Source organism: Oncorhynchus mykiss, chromosome 8 (assembly GCF_057628025.1).
Source record: "Oncorhynchus mykiss isolate SJ-2025 chromosome 8, ASM5762802v1, whole genome shotgun sequence".
NCBI lineage: Eukaryota > Metazoa > Chordata > Actinopteri > Salmoniformes > Salmonidae > Oncorhynchus > Oncorhynchus mykiss.
In genome coordinates this window covers 6,992,501-7,014,951 of record NC_143029.1, presented here as the reverse complement: position 1 = coordinate 7,014,951, position 22,451 = coordinate 6,992,501, and the positions used below count along the sequence as shown (strand labels likewise).

Genomic DNA, 22,451 nt, shown 5'->3' with positions numbered 1-22,451 from the left:
GCCGTCCCTACACTCTAACCACTAGGCTACCTGTCTCTAACCACTAGGATACCTGTCGTCCATACACTCTAACCACTAGGATACCTGTCTCGAACCACTAGGATACCTGCCGTCCCTACACTCTAACCCCTAGGATACCTGTCGTCCCTACACTCTAACCACTAGGATACCTGTCGTCCCTACACTATAACCACTAGGATACCTGCCGTCCCTACACTCTAACCACTTGGATAACTGTCTCTAACCACTAGGATACCTGTCGTCCCTACACTCTAACCACTAGGATACCTGTCGTCCCTACACTCTAAACACTAGCTACCTGTCTCTAACCACTTGGATACCTGTCGTCCCTACACTCTAACCACTAGGATACCTGCCGTCTCTACACTCTAACCACTAGGCTACCTGTTTCTAACCACTAGGATACCTGTCGTCCATACCCTCTAACCACTAGGATACCTGTCTCGAACCACTAGGATACCTGCCGTCCCTACACTCTAACCACTAGGATACCTGTCTCTAACCACTAGGATACCTGCCGTCCCTACACTCTAACCCCTAGGATACCTGTCGTCCCTACACTCTAACCACTAGGATACCTGCCGTCCCTACACTCTAACCACTAGGCTACCTGTCTCTAACCACTAGGATACCTGTCGTCCATACACTCTAACCACTAGGATACCTGTCTCGAACCACTAGGATACCTGCTGTCCCTACACTCTAACCACTAGGATACCTGTCTCTAACCACTAGGATACCTGCCGTCCCTACACTCTAACCCCTAGGATACCTGTCGTCCCTACACTCTAACCACTAGGATACCTGTCGTCCCTACACTCTAACCACTAGGATACCTGCCGTCTCTACACTCTAACCACTAGGATACCTGTCTCTAACCACTAGGATACCTGCCATCCCTACACTCTAACCACTAGGATACCTGTCTCTAACCACTAGGATACCTGCCGTCCCTACACTCTAACCACTAGGATACCTGTCTGACTTAGAGAAAAACATTAAGCATCAGTTATAGTTCTTCATTATTAAAAAAACACCAAACTAATCTCACTTTTCATTCACCGGCATCAAAATGAACAACAGTTTTATTGAAGGAAAAAATTATTTTTATTCTTCAGAAGTTTTGTCCTTATAAATATCCATTATATACAAAATAATATTATAAAACATATAAAGAGCAGTTGTGTCGATCAATATTTAAATTAAACTCTGGAAATAATCATAAACAAAATCAAATAAAAAAATGACATTGGTTCTGTAATTTCACAAAGAAATTATAGGCAGGCAGTGGTATGACAGGGTCTTTCTATATGCCTTCATGTCAGGGCTGTTTGGTTACCTCCCAAATGACCTCCTATTCCCTAAATAGTGCACTACTTTATACCAGAGCCCTATAGAACGCTATTCCCTAAATAGTGCACTACTTTATACCAGAGCCCTATAGAACACTATTCCCTAAATAGTGCACTACTTTATACCAGAGCCCTATAGAACCCTATTCCCTAAATAGTGCACTACTTTATACCAGAGCCCTATAGAACCCTATTCCCTAAATAGTGCACTACTTTATACCAGAGCCCTATAGAACCCTATTCCCTAAATAGTGCACTAATTTTTTTAATTATTGTTTTTTATTTATCTAGGCAAATCAGTTAAGGACAAATTCTTATTTTACAATGACGGCCTGCGCCAGGCCAAACCTTAACCCGGACGACGCTGGGTCGGTTAGTGATACAGCCTGGAATCGAACCAGGGTCTGTAGTGACGACTCTAGCACTTAGACCGCTGCGCCACTTGGGAGGCCAAAGGGTTCTGGTCTATAGTAGTGACTATATAGTGAATAGGGCTCTGGTCTATAGTAGTACCACTATATAGGGAATAGGGCTCTGGTCTATAGTAGTACCACTATATAGGGAATAGGGCTCTGGTCTAAAGTAGTGCACTATATAGGGAATAGGGCTCTGGTCTATAGTAGTACCACTATATAGGGAATAGGGCTCTGGTCTATAGTAGTGACTATATAGTGAATAGGGCTCTGGTCTATAGTAGTGCACTATATAGGGAATAGGGCTCTGGTCTATAGTAGTGCACTATATAGGGAATAGGGCTCTGGTCTAAAGTAGTGCACTATATAGGGAATAGGGCTCTGGTCTATAGTAGTACCACTATATAGGGAATAGGGCTCTGGTCTATAGTAGTGCACTATATAGGGAATAGGGCTCCATTTGGGATGTATACTCCTCCTCCAAATTCCTGTTGATGGAAAAACATTTTTTTTCCCACCTGTGTTTTTCTTTTTGGTGTTCAAGTGCTCCGTGAAGAGACAAGTGTTTAGTTTTAGCATTGAAACTCTTGTTTAGGCTTCTAGTCATTTTGGGCCGCATCTTTTCACCCATTTGCATGGAATGAAAAAGTCTGGAAAAGTCAGACCAGGCGTTTTGTTCGGAGTGACTGACAGTTGAGACGTTAGTTCGTTTGTTCAGTCAGACATTCATCGTTCTCAGTGTTTTGTCGTGGTTAGTCTGTGGTTTTCATCAACTAGTCAGTCGGTTGTTTGCGGTTGGTTGGTCAGTTTCAGCGAGTTGGCTCCACGCTGGACCTTGGGTCCTGCATAGCTGGTGAATGATGCTGGCTAGGGGTTAAAGATCAATTGAATCTCAGGCACCTCCATTTTGATTAGTTGGCTGTCGAAGTCCCCATGATTAGGTCGGGCAGGGGTCAGGGGTCAACTACGAGCTCCGGGCCATTTGTCCTGTTTCACCTAGTCTCTCCTCCATTGCTGCCAAGGACAGATGAGTTCAGTTCAAGTTTGTTGTTTTGCTTGCTGACATTCAACCAGTTCCCTCCAAACTCTGTGCAGTTCAGTCAGTCTTTTAACCATTTGTTTAAGCGTTCCCAGAAGTCAATAGGTTCATGACCGCTACTGTACACGTTTTGTATACAAACACTTGGTCGATAAAGTGTTCATTAGATCGTTTACAGAGAAGAGGAGAGGGTTCGTCCATCTCTGCCTCTGTCTCATCGTCTCTCTCTCGCCATCTCTCTCAAGTGTTCCAGAGCAGCAGTGACATCGGCAGTGACATCGGCAGTGACATCGGCAGTGACATCAGAAACAGTCTCCAGTCTTTTCTCAGATTTTTTGTAAACAATCCAGAAAAAAATATATATCTGCCTCGATTGTGTTTCTTCTCTATCGCCTCCTTGCTTCTTCATACCCCTCGCAGCTTATACCTGGGGAGGAAGAGAGGAAAAAGGCTTAGAGGCAAGCTGTGGGAACTGGGGAAAACAGTGAGTGAACAGTACAGTTGTGTTATCTATTCTTACGGGTATGCTATATGTTTTTTGCTTGGCTCATCCTGCTTTCAATTACACTCTGCGCTTCTATGTTAAAACATAGGGCTCGTGAGACAAAAAAAATGAAGCTTTAAAACGTATAAAAACCATTTGCTTGTGTTCCAAGCACGAGACTATGCAACGCTAAACCTTTAAAACGTATGTGAAGCATGAGCAGAGCGAGAGCAGTCCAGGGGACCCAACTCTGTGGGGTGAATGGGTGTGTTTCTGGTACACTGTATCCCCTTTTCCAGGCCATCACATTGTCAGTTTGAGGAACAGTGATTTGATACACTTTTATAGTTTATAGTGAGATCATTTCCATATAAGATTATTTCGCCATATTGACTTGGCATACATGATTACGCCATATACGGCGTAAAGGATATTTCCCTGGCTTATGTTTAAGAAAAATAATATGTAGTACTTCCACAATGTGTATCTATTAAAAAAAAAACATAACATCACCAAGAATAAATGTACAGCATTTGTAATTGACAATATGTGTGATATGAAACGCTGTAGAGGGAAACCGCAAAATATGTACTGATGAAAAAGTATATATATATTTTTTTTGGGGGGGGGGTATGTATTTATCCTTACCTCTGTTGCTATGACGCACGCCCTCCGCTCCTCTCCTATAACAAAGACGGACTGGTAGATGTGAGCGTCTCGAGGGGAACATATCGTTGATATCCTACACTCCGACTTTTCCCTGCAACACCATAAATCAACACACACACTCAGTCAGTCCACCTTAAAAGTAGAAGCATATGGTCAAACGAGGCGATGCATCGGGAATCCTACTGATGGGGGTGGAAAATAATGTACAGGGAGACAGCGGTATAGAGAGGGAAAACATGTCAATGGGAGATTCTCCAGAAGAGGTATAAAATGGCTGTCCCATTCCATAATAACTCAAAGAAATCTCAAATTTAGGACAATTATTTACATCGTGATATGTTCTAATTCAATCCAAGACAAGAAAAAAACATATTGTTACGCTAATATAGTACAAAGTCATTGTTTACACACAGGTGGCTGTCTACCTTACTGTAATCCACTGAGCCCTACCTTACTGTAATCCACTGAAACCTACCTTACTGTACTCTCCTGAACCCTACCTTACTGTAATCCACTGAACCCTACTCCATTTTGCCCTACTCTACTATACTGTACCCTATTATACTGTACCCTACTCTACTCCATTATACCCTAATCTACTGTGCCCCACTATACTATACTGTACCCTACTCTACTATGCTGTACCCTACTCTACTCAATTATACCCTACTCTACTGTACCCTACTCTACTGTACTCTACTGTACACTATTCCAATATACTCTACCCTACTCTACCCTACTCTACTCTACCCTACTCTAATCTACCCTATTCCAATATACTCTACCCTACTCTACTGTACCCTAATCCAATATACTCTACCCTACGCTACTCTACTCTACCCTACTCTACCCTACTGTACTCTACTCGACTCCATTTTACCCTACTCTACTGTGCCCTACTATACTATACCCTAATTCTGCTCTACTGTACCCTACTCTACTGTACCCTACTCTACTATACTGTACCCTATTATACTGTACCCTACTCTACTCCATTATACCCTACTCTACTGTACCCTATTCTACTGTACCCTACTGTACTCTACTCTACTGTACCCTACTCTACTGTAAAATTCCAATATACTCTACCCTACTCTACTGTACCCTACTCTGCTGTACCTTATTCCAATATACTCTACCCTACTTTACTATACTCTACTCTACTATACCCCACAGTACTCTACTCTACTCCATTATACCCTACTCTACTGTTCCCTACTCTATTATACTGTACCCTACTCTACTATACTGTAACCTATTATACTGTACCCTACTCTACTCCATTATACCCTACTCTACTGTACCCTACTCTACTATACTGTAACCTATTATACTGTACCCTACTCTACTCCATTATACCCTACTCTACTGTACCCTACTCTACTGTACCCTACTGTACTGTACCCTACTCTACTATACCCTACTCCAATATACTGTACCCTACTATACCCTACTTCACCCTACTGTACTGTACCTTACTGTACTCTACTGTACCCTACTCTACTATACTGTAACCTATTATACTGTACCCTACTCTACTCCATTATACCCTACTCTACTGTACCCTACCCTACTGTACCCTACTCTACTGTACCCTACTCTACTGTACCCTATTGTACCCTACTCTATCCTACTGTACTCTACTCTACCCTACCCTACTCTACTTTACCCTACTGTACTTTACTGTAATCTACTGTACTGTACCCTCCTGTACCCTACTGTACTCTACTGTACTCTACTGTCCTCTACCCTACTGTACTCTACCCTACTGTACCCTACCCTACTGTACTCTACTGTACTGTACCCTCCTGTCCTCTACTGTACCCTACTGTACTCTACTGTCCTCTACTGTACCCTACTGTACTCTACTGTACCCTACCCTACCCTACTGTACCCTACTCTACTGTATCCTACTGTACTGTACTCTACTGTACCCTACTGGACTCTACTGTACTCTGCTGTACTCTACTGTACCCTCCTGTACTCTACTGTACCCTACTGTACTGTTCCCTACTGTACTCTAACTGTACCCTCCTGTACTCTACTGTACTGTACCCTCCTGTACTCTACTGTACCCTACTGTACTCTACTGTACCCTACCCTACTATATCCTACTGTACTCTGCTGTACTCTACTGTACTCTGCGAGTGGGTGGGTGAGTGGGGGTTTCAGAAAAGATGTAGAGCCCATAGAATGGCCTTTATCTTTTACACATATTGAACTAGGGCTGTAAGTATAGAGCTGTAAGTATAGAGCTGTACTGAAACAGCTTCCCAGAGCTGTAAGTATAGAGCTGTAAGTATAGAGCTGTACTGAAACAGTTTCCTAGAGCTGTAAGTATAGAGCTGTACTGAAACAGTTTCCTAGAGCTGTAAGTATAGAGCTGTAAGTATAGAGCTGTACTGAAACAGTTTCCTAGAGCTGTAAGTATAGAGCTGTAAGTATAGAGCTGTAAGTATAGAGCTGTAAGTATAGAGCTGTACTGAAACAGTTTCCTAGAGCTGTAAGTATAGAGCTGTAAGTATAGAGCTGTAAGTATTGAGCTGTACTGAAACAGTTTCCTAGAGCTGGTAGTATAGAGCTGTAAGTATAGAGCTGTTAGTATAGAGCTGTTAGTATAGAGCTGTTAGTATAGAGCTGTAAGTACAGAGCTGTAAGTATAGAGCTGTACTGAAACAGTTTCCTAGAGCTGTAAGTATAGAGCTGTTAGTATAGAGCTGTTAGTATAGAGCTGTTAGTACAGAGCTGTAAGTACAGAGCTGTAAGTATAGAGCTGTACTGAAACAGTTTCCTATAGATGTAAGTATAGAGCTGTAAGTATAGAGCTGTAAGTATAGAGCTGTACTGAAACAGTTTCCTAGAGCTGGTAGTATAGAGCTGTAAGTATAGAGCTGTTAGTATAGAGCTGTTAGTATAGAGCTGTTAGTATAGAGCTGTTAGTACAGAGCTGTAAGTATAGAGCTGTACTGAAACGGTTTCCTAGAGCTGAAAGTATAGAGCTGTAAGTATAGAGCTGTTAGTATAGAGCTGGTAGTATAGAGCTGTAAGTATAGAGCTGTTAGTATAGAGCTGTTAGTATAGAGATGTTAGTATAGAGCTGTAAGTATAGAGCTGTAAGTATAGAGCTGTTAGTAGCCTATGTCTCAATGTGTCATTGCAGAAGCAGTTGGCTAGTTCTTCATGTTTGCAGATGTGGTCTAACATTTCAGAATCAAGATAAAACTCATCGAAAAGCTTAATTTAGACAACAACAACAACAACAACAACAACAAGAACAACAACAAGAATGGTTTTCTTACCTGTACATTCTACTCAGAGGTATTTTCTCTTCTAAACACGTGTCATAGATCACATGACTTTTGCTTCTATCCTCTTGCGACGTATCATCCTTCAACTCCTTCGACTTTGCGTTACTATACGAGTCCAACTGATAGTTCTTATGGATGAAGTTTGACTTCTCTGATTCGCAGTCCACCTCCAGTCCAACCTTCTGATTGGTGTTCTTCAGCTGGGAGGCGGGGATTAGGTTATCCCTCTGTACATCTGATAGGTTGTTCATGGTCTCCCCATCTCCCCTGTCCCTGCCGGTCCGCCTGTGGATGTGCCGTAGAGCCAGCCCAACCATGCATAGCAGCACCAGTAATGCAACCAGCCCTACAGCCAAGGAAACTGCTGCCCACTGGAAGCCATCTTGGCTCTCTCCATTGATCCTCTCCCCACCCACCGGCAGGGTCACAGCAAAGAACTGGCAGCGTGATCCGGTAAAGCCGGCGGGACAGATACAGGCGGCAGGGGGTTTCCCCGGCCCCCCTCCCCCGGTGCAGAGCCCTCCGTTAAGACAGGGGCGCATGGAGCACTCGTCCAGGCCGCGGTCGCAGTTTCGTCCGGCGTACCCCGGGGGGCAGTGACAGGTGTAGTCGTTGATACGGTCCAGGCAGGTCCCTCCGTTGGTGCAGGGGTTCCCGGCACATTCGTTGATGTTGATCTCACAGCGCTGGCCGGTGAAACCGGAGCGACAGCTACACAGACGCACGCCACCGTGGATCAAACACAGACCGCCTGGAGAGAGAGACACAAGGGGTCAGGGTCTTGGGGGAGAGAACAGGTATGCAGACACACAATTGGCCCTGTCCAGAAACAGTCACTACTTCCCACTACATCACTACACACTAGACCACTACATCATTACACACTACACCACTACACACTACACCACTAAACCACTATACACTACACCACTATCCACTACACCACTATACACTACTTCCCACTACACCACTACACACTACACCACTACACACTACACACTACACCACTACACACTACACCACTACACACTACACCACTACACACTACTTCACTACTTCCCACTACACCACTACACACTACTTCACTACTTCCCACTACACCACTACAAACTACACCACTACAAACTACACCACTACAAACTACACCACTACACACTACTTCACTACTTCCCACTACACCACTACACACTACACCACTACACACTACACACTACACCACTACACACTACACCACTACACACTACACCACTACACACTACTTCACTACTTCCCACTACACCACTACACACTACACCACTACACCACTACACACTACACACTACACCACTTCACTACTTCCCACTACACCACTACACACTACACACTACACCACTACACACTACTTCACTACTTCCCACTACACCACTACACACTACACACTACTTCCCACTACACCACTACACACTACACCACTACACCACTACACACTACACCACTACACCACTACACACTACTTCCCACTACACACTACACCACTACACACTACACCACTACACACTACACCACTATACACTACACACTACTTCCCACTACACACTACTTCCCACTACACCACTACACCACTAAACCACTACATCACTACACACTACACCACTACACCACTACACACTACACACTACTTCCCACTACACCACTACACACTACTTCCCACTACACCACTACACACTACACCACTACATCACTACACCACTACACCACTACACACTACACCACTACATCTCTACACACTACACCACTACACACTACACCACTACACACTACACACTACACCACTACAGACACCACTACACACTACACCACCTACACTACACCACTACACACTACACCACTACAGACACCACTACACACTACACCACTACACACTACACCACTACACACTACACCACTACACCACTACACACTACACCACTACAGACACCACTACACACTACACCACTACACACTACATCACTACACCACTACACCACTACATCACTACACACTACACCACTACACCACTATACCACTACACCACTACATCACTACACACTACACCACTACACCACTACACCACTACACACTACACCACTACACACTACACCACTACACAACTACACACTACACCACTACACACTACACCACTACATCACTACACACTACACCACTACACACTACACACTACACCACTACACACTACACCACTACATCACTACACACTACACCACTACACACTACACCACTACAACACTACACCACTACACCACTACATCACTACACACTACACCACTACATCACTACACCACTACATCACTACACACTACACCACTACACCACTACACACTACACCACTACATCACTACACACTACACCACTACACCACTACACCACTACACACTACACCACTACATCACTACACACTACACCACTACACCACTACATCACTACACACTACACCACTACACACTACACCACTACACACTACTTCCCACTACACACTACACCACTACACACTACTTCCCACTACACACTACACACTACACCACTACACCACTACACACTACTTCCCACTACACACTACACACTACACCACTACACACTACTTCCCACTACACACTACACACTACACCACCACACACTACTTCCCACTACACCACTACACACTACACCACTACACACTACTTCCCACTACACACTACACCACTACACCACTACACACTACTTCCCACTACACCACTACTTCCCACTACACCACTACTTCCCACTACACACTACACCACTACTTCCCACTACACACTACTCCACTACACCACTACACACTACACCACTACACCACTACTTATCACATTATTTGTCCATTTAACAGTATTTTCCTTCATCCTCTGTTCGAACAGGCACAGGCTTGACTGAATGAACAGTATCGGGTGACATTCCTTGAAGCCGACTGGAAGCCATCGTATGTTGACATCCAGCACAATAGACACACAGTTCCCACCAGATTCCTTCCTGTTCCATAACACTTCCAGACCGCCAGCCCAAGAGGAATTCAGGGAAAGAGAAGAAGGGGAGGAGGTTGGGGAGAGAAGAGAGGGGAGAGAGATAGTAGTTCCATCACACACTTCCAACCTGCCAGGGAGGGGGTGGAGAGGAGAGAAAGGGGAGCGTGGAAAGAGGCTGTAGCATACCGTTAGCTTCCAACCTGCCAGGGAGGGGGAGGAGAGGAGAGAAAGGGGAGCGTGGAAAGAGGCCGTAGCATACCGTTGGCGCAGGGAAGAGATGTGCACTTGTCCACTCTCTTCTCACAGTTGAGTCCTGTGTATCCGGGAGGACACTCGCAGATGTAGCTATGCCCGTTGTCCTTCTGATGGCACTGTCCGCTGTGGAAGCAGGGGGAGTCAGCACAAGTCAGCAGGCTGTGTTCACAGTGAGAACCCTCGAAGCCCTGCGGACACGAACACCTGTAGCCAACATCCAGGTTCTATAAAAAGGGAGACAGTTAAGATCTAAAGGTCAAGACAGATTGGATTACAGTCGTTTCTAAAAAAAAATCAGTCATTCCCCCTTCCTCTCACGTCACTTCTGACAATAACTCTGCCCCTTTAAGGGTATTTAAAGGAACATTTAACTCTGCCCCTTTAAGGGTATTTAAAGGAACATTTAACTCTGCCCCTTTAAGGGTATTTAAAGGAACATTTAACTCTGCCCATTTAAGGTCATTTAAAGGAACATTTAACTCTGCCCATTTAAGGGTATTTAAAGGAACATTTAACTCTGCCCCTTTAAGGGTATTTAAAGGAACATTTAACTCTGCCCCTTTAAGGGTATTTAAAGGAACATTTAACTCTGCCCATTTAAGGGTATTTAAAGGAACATTTAACTCTGCCCCTTTAAGGGTATTTAAAGGAACATTTAACTCTGCCCCTTTAAGGGTATTTAAAGGAACATTTAACTCTGCCCATTTAAGGTAATTTAAAGGAACATTTAACTCTGCCCATTTAAGGGTATTTAAAGGAACATTTAACTCTGCCCCTTTAAGGGTATTTAAAGGAACATTTAACTCTGCCCCTTTAAGGGTATTTAAAGGAACATTTAACTCTGCCCCTTTAATTGTCCCTTTAAGGGTATTTACGTAGTGAATCACCTTAGTCCAGGCAGTGTAGTTATAACCTGGTACCTTTAAGTACATAACATGACCAAAAGTATGTCGACCCCTGCTCGTCTAAACATCTCATTCCAAATTATTGAGCATCAGTATGGAGTTGGTCCCTGCTTTTGCTGCTATAACAGCCTCCACTCTTCTGGGAAGGCTTTTCCACTAGATGTTGGAGCATTGCTGCTATAACAGGCTCCACTCTTCTGGGAAGGCTTTTCCACTAGATGTTGGAGCATTGCTGCTATAACAGGCTCCACTTTTCTGGGAAGGCTTTTCCACTAGATGTTGGAACATTGCTGCTATAACAGGCTCCACTTTTCTGGGAAGGCTTTTCCACTAGATGTTGGAACATTGCTGCTATAACAGCCTCCACTTTTCTGGGAAGGCTTTTCCACTAGATGTTGGAACATTGCTGCTATAACAGCCTCCACTTTTCTGGGAAGGCTTTTCCACTAGATGTTGGAACATTGCTGCTATAACAGCCTCCACTCTTCTGGGAAGGCTTTTCCACTAGATGTTGGAGCATTGCTGCTATAACAACTTCCACTCTTCTGGGAAGGCTTTTCCACTAGATGTTGGAACATTGCTGCTATAACAGCTTCCACTCTTCTGGGAAGGCTTTCCACTAGATGTTGGAACATTGCTGCGGGGACTTACTTCCATTCAGCCACAAGAGCATTAGTGAGGTCGGGCACCGATGTTGTGCCATTAGGCCTGGCTCGCAGTCGGCGTTCCAATTCATCCCAAAGGTGTTTGATGGGGTTGAGGCCAGGGCTCTGTGCAGACCAGTCAAATTCATTCACACTGATCTCGACAAAACATTTCTGTATGGACCTCGCTTTGTGCACAGGGGCACTATCAAACTGAAACAGGAAAGGGCCTTCTCCAAACTGTTGCCACAAAGTTGGAAGCACAGAATCATCTAGAATGTAATTGTATCCTATGACGGTGCCACGTTGAAAGTCACTGACCTCTTCAGTAAGGCCATTCTAGTGACAATGTTTGTCTATGGAGATTGCATGGCTGTGTGATCGAATGAAATAGCTGAATCCAGTCATTTGAAGGGGTGTCCACATACTTTGTATATATAGTGTACCCATCCGCTCATCAGTTCTGACAATATTGCCACTTCTAGCCTGGGCATTTAGTGACTTGTAGGGGGCCATCTTCACGGTCGTTCCTGCAGGCATTGTCCCGTCTAACGCGGTCATCTAGTGCTTACTAACTCACCGTGCAGAGTCCTCCGTTCCTGCAGGGGCTGTCCCTTCTAACATGTCTATCTAACCCCTTCCTCCACGGGGCTGTCCCTTCTAACATGTCTATCTAACCCCTTCCTCCACCGTGCTGTCCCTTCTAACATGTCTATCGAACCACTGCTTACCGTGCAGAGTCCTCCGTTCCTGCAGGGGTCGCTGTCACACTCCTGCAGCTCCAGCTCACAGTTGACCCCAGTGAACCCAGGGGGACAGGTACAGGTATAGCTGCCTTGGCCCGTGTTCATACAGGTCGCCCCGTTCACACACGGCCGGTGGTGCGTGCAGAAGTTCAGATCTGAGAGGGAGCAGAGAGGTCAAAGGTCAAATAAAGGTCAAATAAAGGTAAAATATACTGTACATGTATCGTGGGGTTAAATAATTTGACGCCCATGATAAAGATGAGTTATATTGTATGCTGGGAATAGAGCACAACTTTATTTTACTTTAGGGGTCTCAGTCATTTTGACGTCTTAACTTTTGAGATAAAAAAGTTTTACTTGTTAATCATAATCACTTTCTCTGAGCAATTGTATTATTATAAAACAATATAATTTCCCCCCCAAAACATGTGTATGTAAGGTAAGGTAATAAGATCAACATAACGTCCTGTATGTAAGGTCAACATAACGTCCTATAAGGTCAACATAATGTCCTGTATATAAGGTCAACATAACGTCCTGTATGTAAGGTCAACATAATGTCCTGTATATAAGGTCAACATAACGTCCTATAAGGTCAACATAATGTCCTGTATATAAGGTCAACATAACGTCCTGTATGTAAGGTCAACATAATGTCCTGTATATAAGGTCAACATAACGTCCTGTATGTAAGGTCAACATAACATCCTATAAGGTCAACATAACTTCCTGTATGTAAGGTCAACATAACTTCCTGTATATAAGGTCAACATAACGTCCTGTATGTAAGGTCAACATAACTTCCTGTATGTAAGGTCAACATAACTTCCTGTATGTAAGGTCAACATAACTTCCTGTATGTAAGGTAAACTACTAAGTCAAACAGATTAGTCAACTAACATATTTTCTTCTCATAGAAAAAAAGTGTATAGGAACATCCTGATGAGCTCACCAGTGATAATGGATTAACATAAGAACAGCTGATAGATCATGTTGACCTACAGATTCATGTCAACGTCTTCTCTATTTTTTGGGGGATTCTTTTAGGGTCAGTATTTGAATGGAAAACATAATTTATTGCACATTTTCTGATATGTTTCAGTCAGATTTCTCTGTGCAACTAGGACGGTGATGACGAAGATGTGTTCTTGCCTTGGTCACAGAAGAGCCCTCCCCAGCCCTCCTTACAGTTACACTGCCAAGGCTGTTGGCAGGTGCCATGTTTACACGCTGGGTACTTCTTACACTCATCACAGAACAGACCCTGCCAACCTTCTCTGCACCTGGAGACACAGGAGAGGTAATGTACCATTAAAAACTCTCTAATTCAGGTAAATGTTTCTTCATTATTACCATTCCTTTATTTATACATTATTTATTCACTGACTGATTGGTTAATTACATTGATAGGTTTATTTGTTCATTGTTTGATGAAACATAACGGTACGACAGTGCACTTCAACCAACCACGTTGTCACATGCAATAACAACCAATCATCTGCAGTATCCCTCTAAGACAGAGTGCAGGACCAATTGTATGCATGTTCCCTTACTGCAGAAACCCCTCTATACAAATGTTCATATGGAGTCAATTATTCTACTCTAGACTTTGTGTGAACAGCATACTTATAGTTCTGACCAAAATCTTGAGCGAGAAGAGAGAAAGAAAGAGAGTGAGAAAGAGAGAAAGAAAGAGAGAGAGAAAGAAAGAGAGTGAGAGAGAGAGAGAGAAAGAGAGAGAGAAAGACAGAGCGAGAGAAAGAGAGTGAGAAAGAGAGTGAGAAAGAGAGAGAGAAAGAGAGAAAGAGAGAGAAAGAAAGAGAGAGGAGAAAGAGAGGAGAGAGAGAGGAGAAAGAGAGGAGAGAGAGAGAGGAGAAAGAGAGGAGAGAGAGAGGAGAAAGAGAGGAGAGAGAGAGAGAGAGAGGAGAAAGAGAGGAGAGAGAGAGGAGAAAGAGAGGAGAGAGAGAGAGGAGAAATAGAGGAGAGCGAGAGAGGAGAAAGAGAGAGAGAGGAGAAAGAGAGAGGAGAGAGAGGACAAAGAGAGGAAGAAAGAGAGGAGAAAAAGAGAGAGGAGAAAGAGAGAGGAGAGAGAGAGGATAAAGAGAGGAAGAGATGAGAAAGAGAAAGAGAGAGAGAGGAGAAAGAGAGATAGAGAGGAGAAAGAGAAAGAGAGGACAAAGAGAGGAGAGAGAGAAAGAGAGAGAGAGGAGAAAGAGAGAGGAGAGAGAGAGGACAAATAGAGAAAGAAAGAGAAAGGAGAAAGGAAAGAGAAAGAGAGAGAGAGGAGAAAGAGAGAGGAGAGAGAGAGAGAAAGAAAGAGAGAGGAGGAAGAGAGAGAAAGAGTTGGCTGCTTTGATCTTCAGCTTTGAAAAATAGATTGCTTCCTGCTGAACAGTTGACATCACATGGAATATAAATATTGGACCAATTTAGAGAAATATTGAAATACTGTCTCCTTCACACACACACACACACACACACACACACACACACACACACACACACACACACACACACACACACACACACACTTTATAATTTCTATATTACTTACACACACTCGCCAGGTCTGGAGCAGTTTCCGTTTCCTTCACTGCATCCCACGAGGCAGATGGCTGTAACACACATGCACCAATAGACATCCAGGGGTTATCTATAGTGTAACACACGCACCAATAGATATCCAGGGGTTATCTATAGTGTTTCAAACGTTATCCATACAGTGGACCTTGGACGTAAATCAATCCGACTACATTGTGTGCATCTAAGCCACAGTCACGATAGGCAAAGCTATCATTACAGTAACTCATGTACATCAAAAGAGCTGCAATTTCAAGGATATTATAGCCTACTGATGCAAATTATGGACTTCTGAACATTAGCCTACATCATTAAATATTATTTCACCCCCCCCCCCCCCCCCCTTCACCATAAAACACACAAAAGATGTGCTTGCATGTGTATAGGCTATAATAAAACGACGATATAATAGGCATCACGCGTTCTAAACGCTTCATAATTACCACGGTGGCTCGAGCCCTGCATGCTGAGTGACTGGACAGCCATAGTATATCAGACCTTACGACAAAACATGTATTTTTACTGCTCTAATTGCGTTGCCAATCCCTTTTATAATATCAATAAGGCACTTCAAGGGGGTTCGTGGTATATGTCCAATATACCACGGCTAAGGGCTGTGTCCAGGCACTCCGTTCAGCAGTGGTATATTGGACATATGTAACACCTCAGGCTACTCCATCATAACATCTCCATCATAACATCTATTCATTTCAACCACAATGCTGCTTCTTCAATGGGCATACAGACACAAGCTCCAACTGAGCCTGTCACACCACCCAACTGCTACAGCGGGACCATGAGGAAGCTGGGTGATTTACGGTTTGTAATGTCTTGTGTTCTAGATGGCCCCTCTCCCTCTCTGTGCGACACCGATTCCGGTTTGATAGGCTGGCGACCGCCGGTAAACGGCCGGGTTAGTCCTAAACAGATGCCCGTGCGCAATAGCGGACAGCTGCCACCATTGTTTTGTTCCTTGTCTGCGCGAACCATACTTGCAGCTGCTATGCGGCCCACGAGCCCCCAACAATAAGGAGACTACGACTTCAGTGGCGCGTGGCGGATAATAACGTTGCGATTAACCCCGGCGCGTGCTGCTGCAGCCCGTGTTCTCCCAGTGACATTCAAACTGCCCGGGATTAAATTACCAGGAACGCGCTCTACTTTCAGGTAGTCGTAGTATAGAAATACAAACTCCACTCTCACAGCCAGGGAGAGCGACGTGCATTGTTTCTATACTGCGGACGGTAGGTGGATGTGTAATTGCTCTGGTCAATGATTTGGCGCCACGTTCAAAATACAACCATAACACATGCCAATCTCTCCTTCACCGCCAAGTGACGCCGATAGATCCCTTGTCACATTGCGTTTCAAACTGACTCAAACAAATGGTAACGATTTATGTTTTAAGATGTTTCCCTGAAATGTTTTTTTTTTTGTGAATTTGTTTTGGTAAAAGAAGCATACACATCAAATGGGGCTAACCCTGCCCTCCCTCCCGACTGGCTGATCTCCCTGTGAAAGTACGAGTTCGTTCAGTTTCTGTTCTGTCCAAAACATAGAGACGAGAACCAGCGTTTGTTTGTATGCTCATTTTGTAGTGCACTAGTACCTTTGTCTTAAGCATATTGTGGGTTTTGTACGACGATGTTGCTTGTCCTCATATTCAGCAAGCAGCCCCTCTCTAACAGCATCTCTTGGTTCCCTAGGGCCTACACACAAGGCCGACTCCTTCTCATACACTTACTAGACATGCTGTAGCCCTACAGAGATGACCTCTTAGACCAATGTAGCATGGCAAACATGTGCTCATCTCCACACGGTTATTTCTGTGGCTCTTTTTATGTGTATAAAGAAAATGGATGGCCCAGGCCTCTCAGCAGAGTACGCAGTAGGTTAACATACAGGGGGGGGGGGGCAACACTCATTCTGTCTATTCATCCCTCTATCTCTCACAGGACCAGTGCATCAGGACAAGCTTCCAACAAAACCCTGAGAGACTGTGGCATCCATCCCGCCGCTGCCACCAGTGTAGCGATTGAGGAAAACCAAATCAATTCGGCCTTGAACCAGTGACCCTACTGCTGTTACGAGTACCAACTGCTGTGCCATTTAACAACCAAAACTCTCGGCAGAGGGCCACAGACTACCTATATACAAGTAAACCACAGCTACTGTACACCTTTCACTCGCTTTCTGAAAACGATGTACAAACAAGCTCGGGGAAAACTAAAAGCACAGCGAAACTCATGGAAGAAACTGCTAAAGTGCATCAAAAACGATGACCAAGCTTGCTAGAAGTAAAAAAACACTGGCCTATAGTAAAGGCCTGTAAATCATTGAAGAAGTTGTGATTGTATATCCAACATATTGGTCAAAGACAAGTGTGACATGGACTCTGATAAGCCAGTGGGGTTGAGTTGTGTTTGTTTTTTGGGGGGTTCGATAACGGTTGGTTTCTCTCGGGTTGCTTACGTTCTTCGCAGTATTCCCCCTTCCAGCCGGGCAGACAGGATAACTGCCCGTTGCCGAGGTCGCAGGTGTAGTGGCCAAAACGGTCGTCCCTTGGCGTGCATATTTTGGAACAACTTTCTCCGTAGTAATTGTCATTGCAGATGAAGCGGTAAGAATACCTTAACTCCGTCTGTCGGCTGCTCTGAACATCCAGAGACCAGGCGGTCCCTACGCCCAGCTGTCTCTGGATGGAAAATAAACTAATCAACATCTCTGGGTTGCTGGTGTCTGGAAGGGAAGAAGAGAGAGGGAGAGGAGAGAGAGAGAGAGACAGAGAGAGAGAGACAGAGAGAGAGAGAGAGAGAGAGAGAGGGGAGAGCGAGAGAAAGAAAGAAAGAGAGAGAGAGAGATGGAGAGAGAAAGAGAGAGAGAGAGAAAGAGAGAGAAAGAGAGAAAGAGAGAGAGGAAGAGAGAGAGAGAGGAGAGAGAGAGAGAGAGAGGAGAGAGAGAGAAAATGCATTAGTTACATCAATCAATAATCAATCAATAAATTACTTTTTAGTTGTCACAAAGTGCTTTTTACAGTAACACAGCCTAGGGGCCAAAGTGAGATCCAAAAGGAACGATGGACAATAAACTGAGATTAAAATGTCCTCTTCCTTTCTGTCAGCAAAAAAAAAAAAACCTTCCCAGGCTGCTTCCAATGGGCGGAACAGAGCAAGGTGTTAAATACAGGAAAATGTAGTCACATAGCCTTGGCAGCCTCTGTGTGTTCTCACCAAAGCCCTCAACTCGTTCCCACGCCAGAAATACACCGCAGGAAGTCACATTGTGTTGGAGCATAAGAATGAAAAAGGTGTTTTGAAGCTGAGCAACAAAGGCATGCATAAAGGAGTATAAATTTGAGAAAAAATATAAGGAACAATTAACAGTAAGGGGAATGGATCAATGATAGTGAGAAGATGCTCATTATGGATAAAGTTTTGACATTTAAAAAGTGCTTTAGTTATAGAGGGACTATTTGTGAAATGTGTAGAAAGGTCGCCCTCTTGCGGCGTTGAATAGATCGACTTACCAACAGGTAGATCTGTTGAAGGTGAATACCAGGCTTCAATTATCAAAGAAAACGATCCCTAAGGACAGAACGCATTCAGTCATTAGAAAATATCATTCAAAATCCAGTTCGTACAGGCAATATAATTACATTTGACAATATCACACTTTATCACAGCTAGAATTGAGCGTAATTTAAAAACGAACTGTCTGTTTATGCATGGCTATATAATTTAGGATTGTAAAATTTGCATCGAGGCAAACATGTTATCGTAGGTTATACCGCCGTGCGGTGCATTTAGAAATAAACAACGTCGTGTGTTGTGTGTCAATCCTCTGTGTGTGTGTGTTTGGTTATACACACAGCATTACCTAATGATGGCTTATCTCATTACTCACCAATAACTGGTGCGCTTTCTTTCTCTCCAAACCAATCACAACCCGCCTGCTTCACAACACAACAACACTGACCTTGGCGTGGTATACATTCAACTAATAATATGGACAGCATCTAGGCTGTCTTGTCTTACCGGCCATCCGAAGTTGAACGGTAGTCGGATGGGTCTACTGAAAGCTCCCCCGTCCATGGCGCTAAAGGAGTTGGTCCCTAGCACCGGTGTCAAGGCATTTCCAAAGATACAGTCACCTGGCGACACGACCGCCTGGTAGTTCTTAAGACAAACACGAAAGAAAGTCCTGCAGTTGAGCCTGCACGAGTTGCCATTCTCCAGCAATCCTTTGCTGTTTTTAAATTCATGTAGATCGATCTCAAAAACACCGGATCCAAATACCTAAAAAAGAAGAGAAGATATGTTTTTTTTGAAAACACCGTTACGCACACGCTAAAATAGACCCTTTCCTTGGAATAGGCTACTTTGAGTGATCATTCGTTGAGAGCTCCTGCAGGGTATCCAGCCGATTCCTCCTTCCTTACCTGTGTCAGTACAGTGGTGCTGAATGCGAAGGTAAAAGTGAACCAAGCTGCCATCCTTCTCGCTGAACCAGGGCAGACGCGTCACCCGCCAATATATCCCCTATATTCCAAAGCCCACTATTCCAAAGTGTTGGGGGGGGGGCAAATAAAAAAACAGAAAGAAAGAGCAAAATATAAATCCTTCTTCTCGTTCCACTTCGTGTTTTTCCGTAATTAGAATCTTTGTTGGATGCTCCAATCTGCCAAAATATGTTTTAGAATTCCCAGGTTATCCAAAAGAGGTAAAGGTTTAACGAAAGACCAATATCCATATTCTGACCCCTCTCCCTCTCTGTTCGCGCTGTTCTCCTCTTCGCTTCCACAGTAGTACAGTACAGTACTCCACACTGGTTACGTCGGTGTGTGTGTGTGTGTGTGTGCGTGCAGGACGATGCAACACCGCTGTCTTGTTTTGGTACTTAACTTGGCGCATCAGTGTTGCGCTGCGCTCCGTGGATGTCTGTTCAACGTGCGTCTTATTACTAGTGAATGAACACTTGGGAGTGACGTCTCCCACAATTTATAGACTCGTGCTGCGCTGCTCATTAGATAAACTGTCAATCGAGACGTAACACCGCCCACTTTATATATTCATCCCCCTCCCTCCCTCCCTCCTTCCTCCTCTCCAAAAACAATGATATCCAGATTCGAATACCCACCAGTACTGCGCTATGCTGACTGACGACCGACCAACAAAAGAGCATCGATTATTCACAAGCTATAGCATCTGTTGACGTATTTACAACGCACACGAGAGAAGGAAGAGAGGTTTCCCGCTGCACTTTTATTCCCCAACTGTTAACTTGACAGGAAAACTTAAACTTTAGAATGAAAAGCAGAAAGTAAATTACTGTCCCTAATCTCCATGCACCCTTTCTTCGGTTCCCCCTCGGTTCGGTTCAACTTCATTGCACGGTTAGTTGTGTTCCACCTCATTGACAGCGTGCATGCACCGAAGGGCCATTTCCTGACCTCTGGGCTGGGCTCGAGGGGTAATGCTCGCAAGGCAATACGGAACTAAATGACTTTGTTATTAAATGTTCTTGAATAGTTCGTTTTTATAATAAACGATGTTATTAAGGTCTTTAACTTTATCTTGGTAAGCATAACTTCTACGTTTCCAAAGGTCCGTTTTTATTATGGCCAAGCCTATATGTTCCATGCAACAAATCACATTTATGTTAAAAATCATGAGATTACAGGCATAACATCACATCTCACATAAACCTATAGGCCTATCACAATGTTCCTTTTAACGCACATTCAAATGGTGTATATATAGGCCTTTCTATTTAGGCCTATATATAATTCAACATTAAGAACATAAGTAAATATATTTTATTTTTTTCTCTTTTGATTTCTCAGTGGCGTGCGTGCTACCCGCCCCGGGCCCCCGTACCCCCGTGACCCCGTACCCGCGGGACGCGTGTCCCTCTCTCTAGCTGGCTCATGCGGGTTTAATGTGCAGGGAGACATAACTGTTTAGCTGTATGCTAATGTGCTACCCTCCCTCTATCTTTCTCCTCTCTCCCTCTCTCTTTCTCTCTTCCTCCTCTCTCCCTCTCTCTCTCTTTCTATTCTCTCCCTCCCTCTCTCTCTCTCTCTCTCTCTCTCTCTCTCTCTCTCTCTCTCTCTCTCTCTCTCTCTCTCTCTCTCTCTCTCTCTCTTTCTCCCTTTCTCTCTCTCGCTCTCTTTCTCCCTTTCTCTCTCTCGCTCTCTTTCTCCCTCTCTCTCTCTCTCTCTCTCAGTCTCTATTTCTCTCTCCTTCTCTCTCCCTTTCTCTCTCTCAATTCAATTCAAATCAAGGGGCATTATTTGCATGGGAAACATGTGTTAACATTGCCAAAGCAAGTGAGGTAGATAATATACAAAAGTGAAATAAACAATAAAAATTAACAGTAAACATTACACATACAGAAATGTCAAAACAATAAAGACATTACAAATGTCACATTATACACATATATATATACAGTGTTGTAACAATGTACAAATGGTTAAAACACAAGGGAAAATAAATAAGCATAAATATGGGTTGTATTTACAATGGTGTTTGTTCTTCACTGGTTGCCCTTTTCTTGTGGCAACAGGTCACAAATCTTGCTGCTGTGATGGCACACTGTGGAATTTCACCCAGTAGATAAAGTTTATCAAAATTGGATTTGTTTTCAAATTCTTTGTGGATCTGTGTAATCTGAGGGAAATATGTGTCTCTAATATGGTCATACATTGGGCAGGAGGTTAGGAAGTGCATCTCAGTTTCCACCTCATTTTGTGGGCAGTGTGCACATAGCCTGTCTTCTCTTGAGAGCCAGGTCTGTCTACGGCGGCCTTTCTCAATAGCAAGGCTATGCTCACTAAGTCTGTACATAGTCAAAGCTTTCCTTAAGTTTGGGTCAGTCACAGTGGACAGGTATTTTGCCACTGTGTACTCTCCAAATAGCATTCTAGTTTGCTCTGTTTTTTTGTTAATTCTTTCCATTGTGTCAAGTAATTATCTTTTTTGTTTTCTCATGATTTCGTTGGGACTAATTGTGCTGCTGT

General features: G+C 43.9%; 1 protein-coding gene across 1 annotated transcript; it reads right to left on the bottom strand.

Annotated features, from left to right (window-relative positions):
- Positions 1–2,309: 2,309 nt before the first annotated feature.
- Positions 2,310–20,424, bottom strand: LOC110529287 (delta-like protein 4). The gene is made up of 11 exons (XM_036984628.2): positions 19,869–20,424; positions 19,465–19,725; positions 18,957–19,014; positions 17,903–18,169; positions 15,405–15,465; positions 14,003–14,133; positions 12,836–13,005; positions 10,560–10,779; positions 7,278–8,037; positions 3,958–4,069; positions 2,310–3,252 (listed from the first exon to the last, which is right to left on the bottom strand). Exons 1-11 carry the CDS (start codon positions 19,920–19,922, stop codon positions 3,247–3,249), a joined length of 2,100 nt encoding a protein of 699 aa, XP_036840523.1. The 5' UTR covers positions 19,923–20,424; the 3' UTR covers positions 2,310–3,246.
- Positions 20,425–22,451: the final 2,027 nt, after the last annotated feature.

What these genes read in the sequence shown, in the direction of transcription:
- LOC110529287 (XM_036984628.2), bottom strand. Translation starts at nt 19,922, where the DNA reads ATGGCAGCTTGGTTCACTTTTACCTTCGCATTCAGCACCACTGTACTG. An exon ending in GGGGGAATACTGCGAAGAAC is followed by an intron (nt 15,466 to 17,902) that starts GTAAGCAACCCG and finishes TGTGTGTTACAG; the next exon opens with CCATCTGCCTCGTGGGATGC. An exon ending in CCTCTGAGTAGAATGTACAG is followed by an intron (nt 4,070 to 7,277) that starts GTAAGAAAACCA and finishes ATGGTGTTGCAG; the next exon opens with GGAAAAGTCGGAGTGTAGGA.